Raw genomic sequence first — 16,863 nt, 5'->3', positions numbered from 1 at the left:
GTCTTCTTTCCCAGCAGAAAAAATCTCATTTAATAATCGTCCGTTGCCAAAGCGTAATGTCCCATTTCATTTTATATCTATGATACAGACCCGTCGTATACACCGAATTCAATCACTTGACCAATTGTGACTCTACAAAAGTTGAAATGGAAAATGTGCATGGTAGCTCAACTGATTAGTAGGGTGTGTCGATTTCATTTTTTTTGTGATTCCGGATTCCGACCTACCGCGATTCACGATCGCACTAGCAATAATAATCAGCATTTTTTTTTTGAAATCAATATATAAGCTTGCACTACGTTTTTTTTTAAATTTTCGAGCTAAGAAGCTATGTTATGGGTCCGAACCGAAAAAAAACCACTTCAAATGCTTTTGCAGAGTTTTCACTCTGTAGGGCATCTAGAGGGTCTACTAGAACAAACAGAAGTAAAAAAAAATGTCTTACCGTCGTTTCGGTATAGCAGCAAGTGTAAGGACAAGGAGTCATAATGACTCATTACAAGAACCGCTCCCATATCTTGTCCCTATAAATTAATCCCTTCCCCGCCCATATCTGGTCCGATTCTCGTTTACCTGTTCACTTATTTATGAAATACCCGGTGTTAATAAACGACGAAATTAAGCGGCCGAATAGTTAAGGCAAAATTGCAAATTCGGTTTAGCTTCAATTATAACGTCGTACACCTGCCAGCAACAATTGTCGTATTCTACATCTTCATTAATCTTTAAAGTCAACGGCCAGTTAAGATAGTCTATTGTTTCTTTTGATCTAGCAAAAAAATTCAACATCATCAACTGAACAGAAGGAAGTAATGCTTCATTGCAACTTCTTATTATGAGGGATTCTTTTGAAAAACAGCCTACTGAAATCGGACGCATTTTCCATTGACCTTTTTTATATGGGCTTAGAAAGGTATTCGACCCTAGAAGCTAAAGCCACTTTCAAAAAAATTCTTCGAAGCTTGTGTGGCTGGTGAAAGGTGATCAAAAACCGAAAACTTGCACTTTTCTTACAAAAATTTCTCCAGTTACGCGAGCCGTACAGGGTCGTGTGGGTTGTCATTAGAAAGGTAATCACATGTACTATTGAGCCGAATAGGGACTTATTGTGTTTAAAATTCATCCACATTGAAATATGTGCAGTTGAAGTTTTCAACCGAAGACTTACACCGTTCTAACTGAAATTTCTCGAGGTACACAAAACGTGCATGGTCGTGTAGGAGGGTGTCATTTGACAGGTAATTTAATGTGCTTTTGGACCAAATAGGGTCTTATGTGGTTTGGATGCGTCTATGATGAAATATGTAAACATTTCAACTTCTATTTCATCTTCCTATGATCAGAAGTGCATAGACCATGCTCTTAGTGCTGAACCGCTCTACTCAAAATGTTATTAAATTGATCAAGAAAGTAACTTTTTTTACTTCGTTTTCTTCGGACCTGATCCGATTTTTTGATGTTGTAAAATGGTCGAATATTGTTTATCTCTTATTCACCGAAATAAAATCCGAATCACCGTAAAAAAAAGGCTGCCACACCATGCACTCGCGTTCCACACATTCCACATGACATTTGGTATCTGTGTTAAATAAATTCGCATACGGTGTGTGTGTATTGTGCGCTATATACACGACGTACATAAGAGTAAACAAAACCCTAGAGAGCTAAAGGTTTTGCAAGCAAAATTACATCACTAGATTTTGAGATGTTTGCCTACTGCGATAAAATACCTCACTGCTATAAGGCTGTATATAGGAGACATGTACGTATACGAGCGCTTGCGTAGTAATGTACTCTAACTACGATCATGGGACAAAATGAATGGTACACACAGTATCCCGACACAGTTTTACTTTGAAACAAATTAACAAAAAAGTAGATGTTTTCGTTTGATAGAGGCTTCTCAACAACGAATCAATAATGAGGCAGAATTACTGAAACAGAACGCATTATCTCAAAATCTGTTGACAATGAAGACTTACTGTCAATTGCATTATAGTTATTTATCTACCAAGGTAGGTATGAAGGTATTTTTTCGCACTAGATGTCGAGGCGAAGCCGAGGTCGACAAGACGTCGTGTGCGAAAAAATACCGGCATACCTACCGTGGTAGATACAACGTTTTTCGCAATTTCGGGCCATAATCACCTTTCCAATGCAAAATATTACCAAAATTTCTAGCAAACATTCACATGCAAACATGAATTCATTTGAACGATCAAGCAACCTGCACTATACACATTGCAATGTGACGCGCTAAATAAAATCAAGTAGTCAATGCTTAGAATGTACGCTTCAACAATACGTTCTGTATAATTGTGTGACTCTGTAGCCGAATGGCTATGGTCGTTGCTTGGTGTTTGGAAGAATTTTGGTGTTGGATGTTCAAATCCTGGTCTGTGCAAAGTTTTTATTTATAAAATTTAGTCTTTCTTAAAGCTACTGAGCTATGTAGCGTGCGAAAAAAAGGTGAAAAAGCCCAAGTGCGAAAAAAATAATCAAAAACGCACTGTGAAATAAATACCTTCAAAACGTCATTAAATGGATGCATGGAAAGGTGATGATTATGGCCCGGAATTGCGAAAAAAAAATCAATCTGGCTGCGAGTTAGCGCGTATACCTACTTGGATATAATATCATATTACCGCATCAAAAAAGCTAATTCATCAAGCAAACATTGAAACTATAGGATGTCACAAATTCGAATCATCAGTACATGTCATCAGTCATGTCACTCCAGTGAACGGAGCTCGTTCTTCGGAAGACTGTTGGCGGAAGGACTGGAAAGCCGTCAAGAAAAAAAGGAGACGCTCAGTCTTGTTGAATCGGAATGATTACAATGTTAGGCTAGAGCTAAACGATACTAAACGACAACGACTATAAATCGGAGTACCAATGAACTGCACAAGAATCTGTCAGGAAATCAAAATAGTTCCATCCAGGCATGAGCGCCGCCGCCGCCGCAAATGAAATAAATATTTCGAAAGGTGAATGGGTGAAATAATTTTGAAAACCGAGATTCCTGTTGATCCTAAGCAGCTCAAGTACTTTTTGAATTTTTTTTTTTTTTCAAAATTAAGAAAATTTTGAAAATTTTCTTGAATTTTCATGAATTTTCCAGAATGGTATATTACGTCCTCGCTTCTAAGTTTGTTGTTTTGGCAAGTATAACCTATGCGGAACGAGCCGAAGGCGCACAATCAGTTAATTCACAAATTTGAGAAAACTTTATCGATCTTTGCGAATTTTCTCGATTTTTTTTCTTTTCAATTTTTACTTGATTTTCGTGAGCTTTCGATTTCTTATCGAAAACCATTTTCTTAATGAGTTAAATGAGTGTACCGGAGCATGATTTTCCATTTAGTTCAAGTTTTGAGGCAATAAAACTTGACGTGTTAGTGAACCTTAGACTTAGAGACTTGCTTGTAACAAGACCAGTTCCACTTGCACTTTGAACAACCTAATCTACCTACATTTTCGCTTTCCGTACAATTTCATTTTCATGCTTACTAGTTCATTTTCCATGAATTTATCTAAACGTTTTAATTTAAAAAAAAAAGGTAAAAGGAACCTCCAGCCGAGCCGTTTTAAGCCGGCTCAAGCCGACTTTTTCGCCGCCGCCGAGAAATTTTTTTCGGCTAGCCGCCGCCGAGGTTTCTCCGTTGGCGCTCATGCCTGGTTCCATCTGCAAGCAATAATTGAAACGACCGAGACATGCATTCTTGAAGATGTGCACCATCTAGCGCTCAGAGTAAGTACTGCAGGTACAGGCATGTCTACATTCAAGTTTCTGTCTTTAACGCATGTGTTCATCACGCAAGATCAGAGGAAATGGAATTATGTCCAGTGGATGTTGCGTTAAAAGGATTGGAAAAGAACAATGATTCCAGTCCAGACAGTCTCACTATAAAGTTCTCTGAAAACTTATCGCTGTCGTTCAACTTGCCATTCAGTATTATTTTCAACAAGCACTAAGGGAAATATCAGAAAATTCGTTCTAGAGCTATACATTTTGTGCAAACAGATGAGTGTTTTGCTTATTTTAATTATGTCGGTGAAAGTCTCATAATGCATTCAAATATAGCTCAAATATATCGAACCTTTCTTTTTCTTGATAGGACCGTAGGCCAGCTGGTTAGCCAACCTTCTCTGCCTATAGAGGGTAAGCATTAAGCCACTTTGTGATATACCGGATATACAAATAAAAAGACTTGAAAAGAAATCGAGAGGATAACGCGCTCAATCAACCAAACCATCTTCAAAAAAAAGAACTGAAAGCTTAATTATGGATCATTTGATATTTTCTTTTGCAAGATAAAGTACCACCTGCGCCAAACATCTGCGCGATAAGAGCATAAAAATAAATCAAAACGCGATTGTACAATGTGAAGAGTGAAGCACAAACATATTATCAGCAATTAGAGTCAGTCGTAGTAATATCGTCTTCAAGATGAGATTCGTGGTTGTTGTCAGCGTATTATTTGTTGGAGCAGGTGAGGACACGGAGGTTTAAATTTTATTTTTCCCAAACTGTGACCGGATTTCACTAATTCGTATAGCTGTTTCGTCACCAATTCTATCTAATAAACCGACTAACAATACTGAGGTAGAGGATGAACAGGATTGGCATCTGGTTCCTGATGGGGACGGAAAGTTGCATATAGTCAACATACACGATGGCAATGATATCGACATCGAACCGAATTTCGTTGCATTCGATCAAGTAGTATTCCGTCTCTTTACGCGAAACAATCCAACCAATGCCCAAACTATTACCATATTCAATGATGCCCAATTGACGAACAGTTTTTTCCTTCCATCACGCCAAACAAGATTCACCATCCACGGTTGGTCAAAATCAATATTCATACGACCACTATCTTGACCTCGTCTTGATAAACAATTTTAGGTTGGAATTTCGGGGGACCTATGGCTGGAGCATTTTTGAGAAGTGCATGGCTTGATCGAGGCGATTTTAACGTTTTTACCGTAGACTGGGGCACGGGAGCGATAACTCCTAACTATGCATTGGCACGTGGACGTGTAAATGCTGTCGGTGCAGTAGTTGCCCAATTCATTGATTGGTTAAACATTCGTGGCGTTCCATTTGCCAATATTTTAGTTAGTGGCCACAGTTTGGGGGCACACTGCGCGGTTTGTGTTTTTAGTGAATGATCTAGACAACTGAATCCAAAAACATGTAACTAACGCAGGGAGCAGCAGGAAAGAGAGTAACTAGAGGAACTTTAGCAGCCATCGTAGCCATCGATCCTGCTGGTCCACTCTTTTCGATCGATAATCCACAAGATAGAGTACACCATACCGATGCTGTTTACGTCGAGAGTATACTTACCGACATTGACCAATTAGCATTTTCAATGCCCATCGCTCATGCTAGTTTTTATCCGAATTGGGTAAAATTTAGATTTAAATCAAAATCCCAGGTTGTATAAGGAGGTTACGCCGATCACAATTATTTTGGCGGCTATTGGTAACTCAAACTGTATTTCAGTACGAAATTTCAACTGAACTGAAATTGAGCTACAATTTTGTATGAAAATCACGGTAGATTTTTGCGATCAGTGATCGGCGTTACCTCCTCATATAAAACCTAGATGAAAATTGTTGAAAATGTAAGCGAGTCCTTAAAATGTGTCCTAGGGTACAAGTCAGCCGGGATGCGAAGGAATGGACGTAGGTGGCTTTTGTTCTCATATGTTGGCGAATGACTTTTATGTTGAGTCGATCAATCCAGCCAATGTGTTTGGTGCTACTCGTTGTCGTGATTTTAATGATATTCGCACCCGAAACTGTGTGTCAAGTGGTCAAAGCCGACGATTGGGCGGCGAGCCTGTGTTCGATGGTCCTAGTGTACCCGGCAGCGTGTTCTTCTTGACAACTCATGCTGCTCGTCCGTTCGCCCAGGGACCACGATAATCGGAACAATGGAAACTGATTTCGCTTTCAATGAAAACTTGTAAAGGTTCAACTCGACTTGTCGTGTTATTGGAGTGCAGAATGAATAAATCACGATTGCATTTCACATTAATCATATAAAGAGATCGCATCATGCTCAAGTAAATGTTTAAAATGCTTAGAGAGTCGCCTAAGCTATAAATGCACTGCGAACTAATTTCTCCCTCCTTCCTTTAAAATCCTTTAAAATCAACTTTCCGAGAAGAAGCGACTGGAGCTTAGGTGTACCTAGCTCCTCAGCCAAGGCGATCAAATGGTATACGGAATCCGTATTACGAATGGCTCGTACAAAGTCAACGAATCAGGATAAAAATTGTTCAAATCCACGTTAATGATTCAAATTAAATTATCTTCGTGCACTCCCGAGCGAAAAAAATGACTCAAAACGTATAAGCATATACGTATTTTTTCAGTATATGTAAGGATATGTTGATATACTGTTAGCATTCAGCATATGATATATACGTTTATATACTGCTATCAGTATTTAAACATGTACGGTTTTATACTGTGACCAGTATTTAATCAAATACGTTTGTGTACTTACTAATGTAACAATCAGTCTATGATGAGCTTTTGTCGTGGCAACATATTTGTCACATGAATTTTACGAGGTAAGAGCAATATTCACCTTAACATTTTAAATTGAATCATTAGTAAATTCATGAAACAAATTCTACTTGTCGCTTTCACATTATCAGTCAAAAACACTCAAAACAGTAAAAGTGACGCAAGTTTCTGTGCATACTTCCAAACAACTGATATCGGTGGAGGTGACGCATTCTGCGCTTGTACGCAAAAACTGTAACAGCAGAAATTCAATTCTAGAAACAAAATTTTACCAAAAAATTTTGCGTCACAAAGTAACAGATGATTCGGACGTATTAGGACGTATTCTTGCCTATTTTAAAAAATTTCTTAAAAGTACTTTCCTCAACATCTGCCACTTGTGACGCAAAATTTTTTTGGTAAAATTTTGTTTCTAGAATTTCTTTGGTCAAATTTTTGCTGTTACAGTTTTTGCGTACAAGCGCAGAATGCGTCACCTCCAGCGATATCAGTGATTTTGAAAGTATGCACAGGGACTTGCGTCACTTTTACTCTTTTGAGTGTTTTTGACTGATATAAGTTCTTTTGGAAGAATTAGTAGATTGAAAAATTTTAAAAATTTTAAAAATTTAAAAAATTTAAAAAATTCGAAAAATTTAAAAAATTTGAAAAAATTAAAAAAAATTGAAAAAATTAAAAAAAATGAAAAATTTGGAAATTTTAAAAATTTAAAAAATTTGAAAAATTTTAAATTTTTAAAAATACTAAATTTAGGAAAAAAAAATTGAGGCGAGCAGAGCTTACCAAAAGCGAACAAATTTGTTCTACCATACCCATCCACACACACACACTTAAAGGTGTTCTTATATGGGGCTTTTATGGGAATTTCGAGGAGCCCTAGCTCCGAAACGAGGCCGGTTCCCCCCAATTTTTTTTTCTGGAATGTCTTAGAATGACGACTAGAATCTACTCCCAAAATTTCAACAAAATCTAAAGAAGACTTTAGAAGATAGGAAACACGGACGGACGGACTAACAAAGTAACGTAGGATTTTTTCATTTCGTTTAAAGTACTGAAATTGACCAAAATGTATGGAAATGGGGCTTCTTGGAAGATTTTTTGCGTTGCCAAATTTTAAGCTGCAAGAACGTGTGATAGCTCGTTGAACTCGTACGGACGCCTAGTTTTTTTTAATGGTAATTTGGAGTCATTTGTATTTGAATTGTGGAACTTCAATATTTGCTGTATATATGGTTCTGCAGTCTACGACAAAAAATTTTTTTTTAATTTTGTCTAGTAATAGGACCTGCGTCACGGGCGCTATGCTAACGCGCGCCCATGATTGTTGATTTCTCTAGTTAGGTCTCGGTGTAGGTTCATTTCTCGTTAGGTGTCTGTGTGGCTGCTAGGAATCTCGCGCCGCGTCATTCACAATAATTCACATTTTGACACATTTTGTATAAGGAAGATGTCACTTTGTGAGTTATTGTGAATGACGCGGCGCGAGATTCCCTAACACCGTCTGTGTATGATCTTTTCTCGTTAGGTTCTTTGTGTATTGTTTCTCTCGCTAGGATATCTTCTGTATCTTGTTAGGTCTTAGGAATTAGCAAATAATATGACACTGAAAAGTAGAATTTGTTTCATAATTTCCAATGATTTAGTCGACATTTTGGATTGACTTGAAGCGTGTTGCGTTGGTTTATTAAAGAGGAACCCTTGATGAGGTTAGATCTTTCGGGCGAGGCAACTAACGATATATATGATGAATTAAAAGCTGAATCAAGACTGTACACGTACACTCGTTTCCTTCTTCAAAAATTAAATAAAATTAAATCAGAATTTTATTACAAAAGAAATGATTGGAAGAAATTACGTATTAGAAAGTGTATGGAGATATACTGATTACGGATATAAACGTATATGCTGGTATACTGATCACGTATAAAAACGTATACGGTGATATACTGAAATTTCATACACTGCCATATACGTATTTTGAATGGGCTTAAGTCGAAAAAAGGGTATGTATACGCTGCAGTATGTGTAAGGAAATTCTCATATACGTTTTAATACTTTTCTGTCATTTTTTTTCGCTCGGGCTAACCGCACCGCTGCTATCAAAATTACTAGATATACATACACAAGGTATCTACAACCAAACACACTGTTTTAGTTCGTGAGGTTCGCACAGGTTTCGAACAGTTCATTCTGCGGCTACACAGCTGTCAAAATACATTTAGCTCAACGCAACATTTGTTCGTAATCAATTTTTCGCCTCTAAATAAGTTTGATCGAAAATAAAATCAATAAAAGTTTGTTCTTCATTCATCCAGCGAGGTGAACCAAATTTGTATTGTTACAGCTGTGTGTGTATTGCCCGCAGTACTAACACATAAGACGATTGAGTTATAAAAATAAAACCTTAAATGGTGAAGGTGATGCAAAGTTCCTGTTGCTCTACTTACATAATAACCAATATTGAAGTGACCCAAATTGTGGTGGTGACAAAAAATTTAAATCTAGATTCTCATTTGTTAAACGAAATTTTGGTGGAAAAAGGTAAAAAATGTGTTCAGATCGAATACTGAATCATTTCCAATTTGTGACGCCATTTCTTTGGCACAGGTTTTGTCGAGAGGTTGGTCACTTTACTAAAAATTAAAATAGTGATTTACCAAGCAAAATGACTATATTTCATTGATTTATCACGATTTGTAGCTAAGTTACTATGTTTGACCTGGTATGGGTAATCAATGATAAATCAATGGTTAAAGAGAGTGAGTAACCCATAGGTTTTTGCGATCCAGACACAGAATGCGTCACCTTAAACGATATTAGTTCTTGAATAAGTAGAGACACAGGGACTTGCGTTGAAGAATTTGTTTCGACTGATATCAGTTCTTTTGGAAGTTTTGGTATTAATCGCTTTGACGTGTGCAGTGACGTGTGCGAAAATTTTCGCCACAATAAATGTCAAATTGTCTTGCTATGGCAACTCCTCATTCGTAAAAATCAGATGAGCTGTCACTTTTGCCATAAAGGACCATAAAGGTCCACTTATGCTGAAAACAAACGAGGCATTCAAAACACGTTTTGGTCCTTGTTTTCATGACGAAATTGTCGCAACTGTCAAATAAAATTAGAAATTTCTCTATCGAAAATTACGATTGCTGCATTTGTCAATGAAAACTAGGACCAAAACACGTTTTCAATGTCTCGTTTGTTTTCAGCATTACTGTCACAGTGAACTTACACCACATCACAATATGTACACCACATTTATAGAGTTTACATCAAATTCGTGCTCTGCTGAATTGCTGTATTGGAAAGTCACTGGAAAAATAACGTTGGAAAAATTGAAAGAATTCAGTTTTGCCGATGCAAAAGTGACAGCTCATTTGATTTTACGAATGACTTAAGTATAGTTTCCACTTAAAGAGAGCACTCCATTTAGCCTCCGTCTACATGACAGTTGTAAAATAGAACAAAGGAACTGTCACGTAAACGGAGTAAAAAATTGAAATAAATTCAATTTCCACTCCGTTTGCGTGACAGTTCTTTTGTTCTATTTTACAACTGTCATGTAGGCGGAGGCTAAATGGAGTGCTCTCTTTTAGTGGAAACTATACTTTAACGTATGGCTCTGTGGATGCTATCGTTCGTTTTCGGCTTGTTTTGAGGGATTCTTTTGAAAAACAGCCTACCGAAATCGGACACATTTTCCAGTGGACTTTTTTATATGTGCCTAGAAAGGACTTCGAGCCTAGAACCCAAAACCACTTTCAAAAAAATTCTTCGAAGCTTTTGTGACTGGTGAAAGGTGATCAAAAACCGAAAACTTTCACTTTTCTTACCAAAATTTCTCCGGGTACACGAGCCGTACATGGTCTTGTGGGGTGTCATTAGAAAGGTAATCACATGTACTATTGAGCCGAATAGAGACTCATTGGTTTTAAAATTAATCCACACTGAAATATGTGCAGTTGAAGTTTTCAACAGAAAACTTGCACTTTTCTTACCAATATTTCTCCAGTTACACGAGCCGTACATGGTGGTGTGGGGTATCATTTGAAAGGTAATGTTATGTGCTTTTGGGCAAAATAGGGTCTTATGGGGTTTGGATGCATATGCGATGAAATATGAGAAGTTGAAATGTTTAAGTGCCCATATTTCATCGTAGATGCTTTCAAACCCCCATAAGACCCTATTTGGCCCAAAAGCACATAAAATTACCTTTCAAATGATACCCCACACCACCATGTACGGCTCGTGTAACTGGAGAAATATTGGTAAGAAAAGTGCAAGTTTTCGGTTGAAAACTTCAACTGCACATATTTCAGTGTGGATTAATTCGAAAACCAATGAGTCTCTATTCGGCTCAATAGTACATGTGATTACCTTTCTAATGACACCCCACAAGACCATGTACGGCTCGTGTACCCGGAGAAATGTTGGTAAGAAAAATGCAAATTTTCGGCTTTCGATCACCTTTCACCAGCCACAAAAGCTCCGAAGAATTTTTTAAAGAGTGGTTTTGGCTTCTAGGGTCGAAGTCCTTTCTAGGTACCTACAAAAAGTTCCACTAGAAAACACGCCCGATTTCGGTAGGCTGTTTTTCAAAAGAATCCCTCTTTACCAACAGACTTAAGTATAGTTTCCACTTAAAAAAAGCACTCCGTTTACATGACAGTTGTAAAATAGAACAAAGGAACTGTCAGGTAAACGGAAATTCAATTTCCACTCCGTTTGCGTGACAGTTCTTTTGTTCTATTTTCAACTGTCATGTAGACGGAGGCTAAACGTAGTGCTCTTTTTAAGTGGAAACTATACTTTATATCTCGGCGGAATCTTCACCGATTCTGACGTCAAATAATTGAACACACATGAATGCTCAGATCTAAGTTTTGGATGTTGTTGGAGCCAAGGAGAGAACTTCAAGCAATTGCTATAAATATGTTGCTTTGTCCCCAAACAAATTTTGGTATTTTTTTTTAGTATAGAACCTACGTCACAACTACCTATGAACGTGCGAACATGATCTTATTTCCTCATTATCTTAAACTGAAAAAAGTTGGTGTAAATTAATTACTTTACTTGCACGACTCGTGTAGTACGAACAGACATAAAGTGGACTTTGAGACGAAACGTGCTAAAACCTGCTGAACAAGCTGCTGAATTCATATACATTTATTGGCGGTAAGATGTTGGTGTGCTATCACCACGTTGATAAATTAATTTACTTCTTTCACAGATGGCTAACACTGAAACATGTTTGAATTTGGATGAGAACAAAAATGCACCTGTTGAACCTACAAATCCCAGCCGGTCTCCGTTTGATGAATTAACTAGTGTGTACGAAGAAATGGCCTTATGGCCATTTCGACGCGAAATCGAGATTCCGAACACGTTAGCAGTGATTGGAAATGTTTCTGGCCTATCAATCCTGGATTTTGGTTGTGGTACAGGAATATATTCGAGATATCTAAAAAACGCTGGAGCTGAACGAGTAGTTGGTTTCGATCCGTGTCACCGAATGCTCCAATACGCTAAAGAAAAAGCGCTACAGTTTGGAGCTGAGATTGAATTCACTTCAGAGCTGATCCCGGATCTTTACAATGGTCAGTTTGATGTTGTCCTCGGAGTTTACGTGCTACCTTACGCCACCACAAAGGCTGAGCTGGCTAACATGTGTTCCCAGATGGGAAATCTTCTCAAACCAAAAGGACGACTAATTACACTTCCAATGCATCCAGATTACAATTTGAATCCTGACTTTTATGAGGAGTATGGATTCCGGCTCACACAACAGAAGCGGTGTGGTGAATCGTTTAGTCATGTTGATGGAGGTCCAGTTGAACTACACATTTGCCATGGAAAATGGAACACCAGGGTGATGGCAACTTACTGGTCTAGAGCCAGTCTGACCCAAGCCTTGGTTGGAGCAGGATTCCCGTCTGTGTCTCATGTTGATTTGTGTAAAATTAGTTTAGAGTTTGTGTCACCTTCTCTTGTGAAGTATGTAAATCAACCCCATGCTTCTCTTATAGAATGTAAAAAAGATAATTCAGAGAAATAAAGCTCATGATAGTTAATTCCATGCATAAAAAGCGGCTACTTTAAACAGAGGAGTGATAAATTGATACGTGACACATCTAGCGTCGTCTAGAAACGTCAATAGTGTTTGACACATGCATACGTCAACCATTCTCGAAACACCATAAAAACGTATGTCAGTGCTATATTTGTACGTTACATACTTGGTCATGTAAGTGACTCTTGATTGCACCATATCATGGGCGCGCGTTAGCATAGCGCCCGTGACGCAAGTCCTATTACTAGAAAAAAAAATTTTTTTGTCGTAGACTGCAGAACCACATATACAGCAAATATTGAAGTTCTACAATTCAAATACAAATGACTCCAAATTACCATTAAAAAAAACTAGGCGTCCGTACGAGTTCAACGAGCTATCACACGTTCTTGCAGCTTAAAATTTGGCCACGCAAAAAATCTTCCAAATTTTTCAAATTTTTTCAATTTTTTTTTTAATTTTTTCAAAATTTTTTAAATTTTCAAAATTTTTCAAAATTTTTCAAAATTTTCAAAATTTAAAAAAATTTAAAAAATTTAAAAAATTTTGAAAAAATTAAAAAAAAAATTGAAAAAATTTGACCGAGAAAACACTAGAATCTTGATGGTTTTCTCGTACTTTCGAGTAGGGCGAATTCAACACATTTAAAGAGGTATCAGATCAACCTTTTCCACTCGGTATGTGTCGTACATGGTATGGTTGGAGAGCTCTGGCCTCGGACTAACTAAAAACGATTGATTGTATCGAAAAACATTTAATTCACAGGCGGCAAAAGTCGCCAAAGTTCGCCGGGGTACATTTTCATCAGAAAAATAGCACTTCATCAAAAAAGATACAGTTCGGCGATTTTAATTTCCACATAAATAGAATGCTGGGACCTCGATAGACTCATTTCAGGAAAAAAATCCCATGTGTAAATACTTTCGACTAAAAGTTTTTTCAAGCTCACCGTGGGAAGCGAAGATTGACCAAGTTGGAATATTCGAGAATCTCTCCGCTCTAAAATTCAAGGGGTCAGGGTAGCACATACCGACATGCTAGATTAGTCATTAGTCATTGGACGCAAAGTTTTGCTTTTCTGTAAATAAGAGTCCCAGTAATCCACCCGTTCAAGATGTTAGGTTGAAAAGATGCTTCAGATATGCTTGCCGTTTGTGAAAGATTCAATACATGTTTTTCGTCGACCAATTTTCGGTTGAACCAACCATATATTGAAAGTAATCAATGAATGAACCAAAAACATGTGTTTCGTCGACAAAACTGATGCTGTCTGAGGCTAGAAGATAATTTTAGTCGACCAATTTTTGGTCAGAACTTTACGGTAATCCAACTGCACTGGATCAATTCAAATTGTTTTAGCCTCCAGAACTCCAGTCCTTTTATCGAATACGTGAGGATCGTTCAAGCACAGTACCAATAAAATTTATCGGATCTGCTACTTCTTTTCATCAAATTTTTTCAATAGATTTCTGCAAAATCCCTTACTTCATTTGTTCTAACATAAGTTTCGCCATATAAGACCGCATTAAACGGAGCTCATCATTTACTAGTGTCGTCGTTGTAGATAGCAGATGATGTACGCATAGAATTCCCAATAGAATTCTGCATCAATGGATGTTCGATTCTCTTCAGGATATGGATAATCGAACATCCCATCGAATAGGTATCCAAATCGTGTCAGGTGACCGTTGTCTTCCCTTATGATGAATATAGATAGCGTTGAACTGCTTTCGCAGAATGAACTCGGTGATTTTTTTACGCGTCCATGTCCATTGCGCCCAAGTGGTATGAGTCGCATAAAACGTCGTGTTGAAGTTGGTGATAGGCGCAAAACCGATAGTCGTATCCAATGTACGAGTGACACAGCTCGCCCGTCTCGAGCTCCAAGCTCTGGCAGTACCCCCATTTGCCTCTGCTGCTTTTTGTTGTTCGTCCGCAATCCGCATCCACCAATAATGTTGGTCCGACGATAGCAGTGCATGTAGTATTCGACCTCCCAGAGCGCCTCGCCATCTTCCAGTCTCTTGCTGACCAATTGGCTGTTGATTGTTAAGCAAACGGCGATCTCGCGATGATGCCGACAATACCACGAATCTTCTGTCGCGTAGCTGCGACATGGCTGCTTGTCCTCGAATCTAAAGCTGCAACCCTTTCGTTCCATTTTTTTGTAGGTAATCTACAAATTAAAGTTATGTTCTTAATCGATTGACGCGAATATTCTGTTTTACGACTAAGCTTCTTATGAGTTCGAGGTCGAACAGTTCCTCAGAAGAAACGTAAGTGAAGAAACATTCCAAACTGAAACTTGGGTGTAATTGTGCAATATAAGAAATGAATGAGAGTGTTGCTGTAAAAACGTGTAGCGCTTTCAATTAACTGGCGATCTCGCCAACATTCCTCCAATTCATCAAAAGCGCAACAATGCGTTGGGGTCAGTCACATAACTCGTTTATCTTTTGACGAGTTACATCAGCCCGATAGATTAATCATTCTGTTGAAACTGCTTGGCGCCCCGTACCTGGTTAACACCAAGGGCTCTAACTAACGAGTCGGTCATCCGATTTACATAAACTTTAATCTATTCTACCGAACGGAATCTACAGATGTTACGAAAGTCGGAATTGTTGTCGAACGTTTGATATAGTGCCGTCCGGTGCCGCCACTGTTCGATACATATTGCAAGGTCCGTTGGCACATTATTTTGGTTTTTGTATAAAGGATAATGTTTGAAACTGTTACAGCACGAATTGATGGTTGGTACGTTCCATTAGTCTACATTTTGGCAACCAATAAAACGAAGAAAATGTACGAAGAGGCGTTGAAAGTGATTGCAGTTCAAACCAAACTTCATCATGTCCGGAGCGATAGCGGAGGACTTGACGCAGTCTAACTTCCAAAAATGAAGAAATTTTTTTGAGACGCGGCAACTATATATAGCCGAAAATTTCAGTTTCTACCCTTTGGTTTATATCACCACAAAACCTATTCTATCCATATTCTCGCTTCAAATACGAGCAAAACGAGCTATCACTCGACTATGTAGGTTTAAAATTGCCGGAGATACATCGTTTTGAAATCTGTCATAGAAAATACACCAAATTGACTTTTCCCAAACAATCAAAATCTTTCAACTTACTCTGTATGTTTCTATCTATCTATCGACGGTCGATCTCGGAAACTAGTCAGCCAATCTCCATGAAATTTTGCAGGAGTCTCAGGGTGGGCATAAAAATGAAAATGTGATACGCCATTACCTCAGGAAAAACCAGAATTTTGTTTTATTGGCCTCGAAGTGGTTTCTGAGTGTGGTTTTCGAGGGTCGGGAACGCGTTTTCGGCTGTAGCTTAGCTGTATTGAAACCTACAAGGGCGTTCGACCCATCAAATGAAAGGTATTCGTAACACGATTCGAACAAAAAAAAATTTAAAAATCAGGGCAGATTCGTTTGAGCTAGAGTGATTAGAGTGACCAAATTTTGAGCTACTCGAGCGTAGGATGAAAGGACTAATATTTTTCTGGGTTATGAGAGATAGAGAGTTACTTTCTTCGGCAAAGTCTCAGAGTTTTACGAGTAGAACAAAGGGGCATATGTGAAAAATGTCGAAAGTTGGAAATGGGTGGGTCAATTATGTTTTTAGAGGTATTTCTTGAATGGTGGCAAATAGAGAGTTACTTTCTTCGGCAAAGTCTCAGAGTTTTACGAGTAGAACAGAAGGGCATATGTGAAAAATGTCGAAAGTTGGAAATGGGTGGATCAATTGGGGTTTTGGAGATATTTCTTGAATGGTGGCAGATAGAGAATTACTTTCTTCGTCAAATTTTCGAATTTCGTCCAATTTTCAAATTTCGTCAAATTTTCGATTTTCGTTAAATTTCGTCAAATTTTTGATTTTCGTCAAATTTTCGAATTTCTGTTATAAACTGTTATAAAAAGCAGTGTTGACTACACTTCTAAAACGACTGATATCCCAACAAAAATCTCTTCGAGAAAAATGTGACGCAGTCTTATAATTTCTAAAATGAATGAAATCGCTAGAGTTGACGCTTTCAGCTTCGTTACGCAAAAATTAAATTTTACACCCAATTAGTTCAAACAAGCTGGCTTAGGTTTTCTCATCATCTGCCAAATAATTTTTACCAACACAAAAATTTGACTGGAAACAACCAAAATTTTACCAAAAAAATCTGCGCCGCAAAGTGGCAGATGTTCAGGCTGTCTGTACCAGCAAGAAAATTTATCTGCT

The 16,863-nt window shown here is 37.9% G+C and overlaps 1 protein-coding gene across 1 annotated transcript; it reads left to right on the top strand.

The window, feature by feature from the left end:
* Nucleotides 1–4,374: 4,374 nt before the first annotated feature.
* Nucleotides 4,375–6,052, top strand: LOC119083794 (lipase member H-like). The gene is made up of 5 exons (XM_037193602.1): nucleotides 4,375–4,493; nucleotides 4,560–4,847; nucleotides 4,910–5,154; nucleotides 5,214–5,414; nucleotides 5,662–6,052. The coding sequence occupies exons 1-5, from the start codon at nucleotides 4,451–4,453 to the stop codon at nucleotides 5,935–5,937; spliced, it is 1,053 nt and encodes a 350-aa protein (XP_037049497.1). The 5' UTR covers nucleotides 4,375–4,450; the 3' UTR covers nucleotides 5,938–6,052.
* Nucleotides 6,053–16,863: the final 10,811 nt, after the last annotated feature.

The sequence above is a fragment of the Bradysia coprophila genome, unplaced genomic scaffold (assembly GCF_014529535.1).
Source record: "Bradysia coprophila strain Holo2 unplaced genomic scaffold, BU_Bcop_v1 contig_70, whole genome shotgun sequence".
Classification (NCBI taxonomy): Eukaryota; Metazoa; Arthropoda; class Insecta; order Diptera; family Sciaridae; genus Bradysia; species Bradysia coprophila.
This window is presented reverse-complemented; position numbering and strand designations above follow the sequence as displayed.

Bases quoted from the DNA above. Each gene is read 5' to 3' on its own strand.
- LOC119083794 (XM_037193602.1), top strand. From the start codon at position 4,451: ATGAGATTCGTGGTTGTTGTCAGCGTATTATTTGTTGGAGCAG. The intron at 4,494-4,559 runs GTGAGGACACGG...TAATTCGTATAG, and splicing joins CGTATTATTTGTTGGAGCAG to CTGTTTCGTCACCAATTCTA. The intron at 5,155-5,213 runs GTTTGTGTTTTT...TAACTAACGCAG, and splicing joins GTTTGGGGGCACACTGCGCG to GGAGCAGCAGGAAAGAGAGT.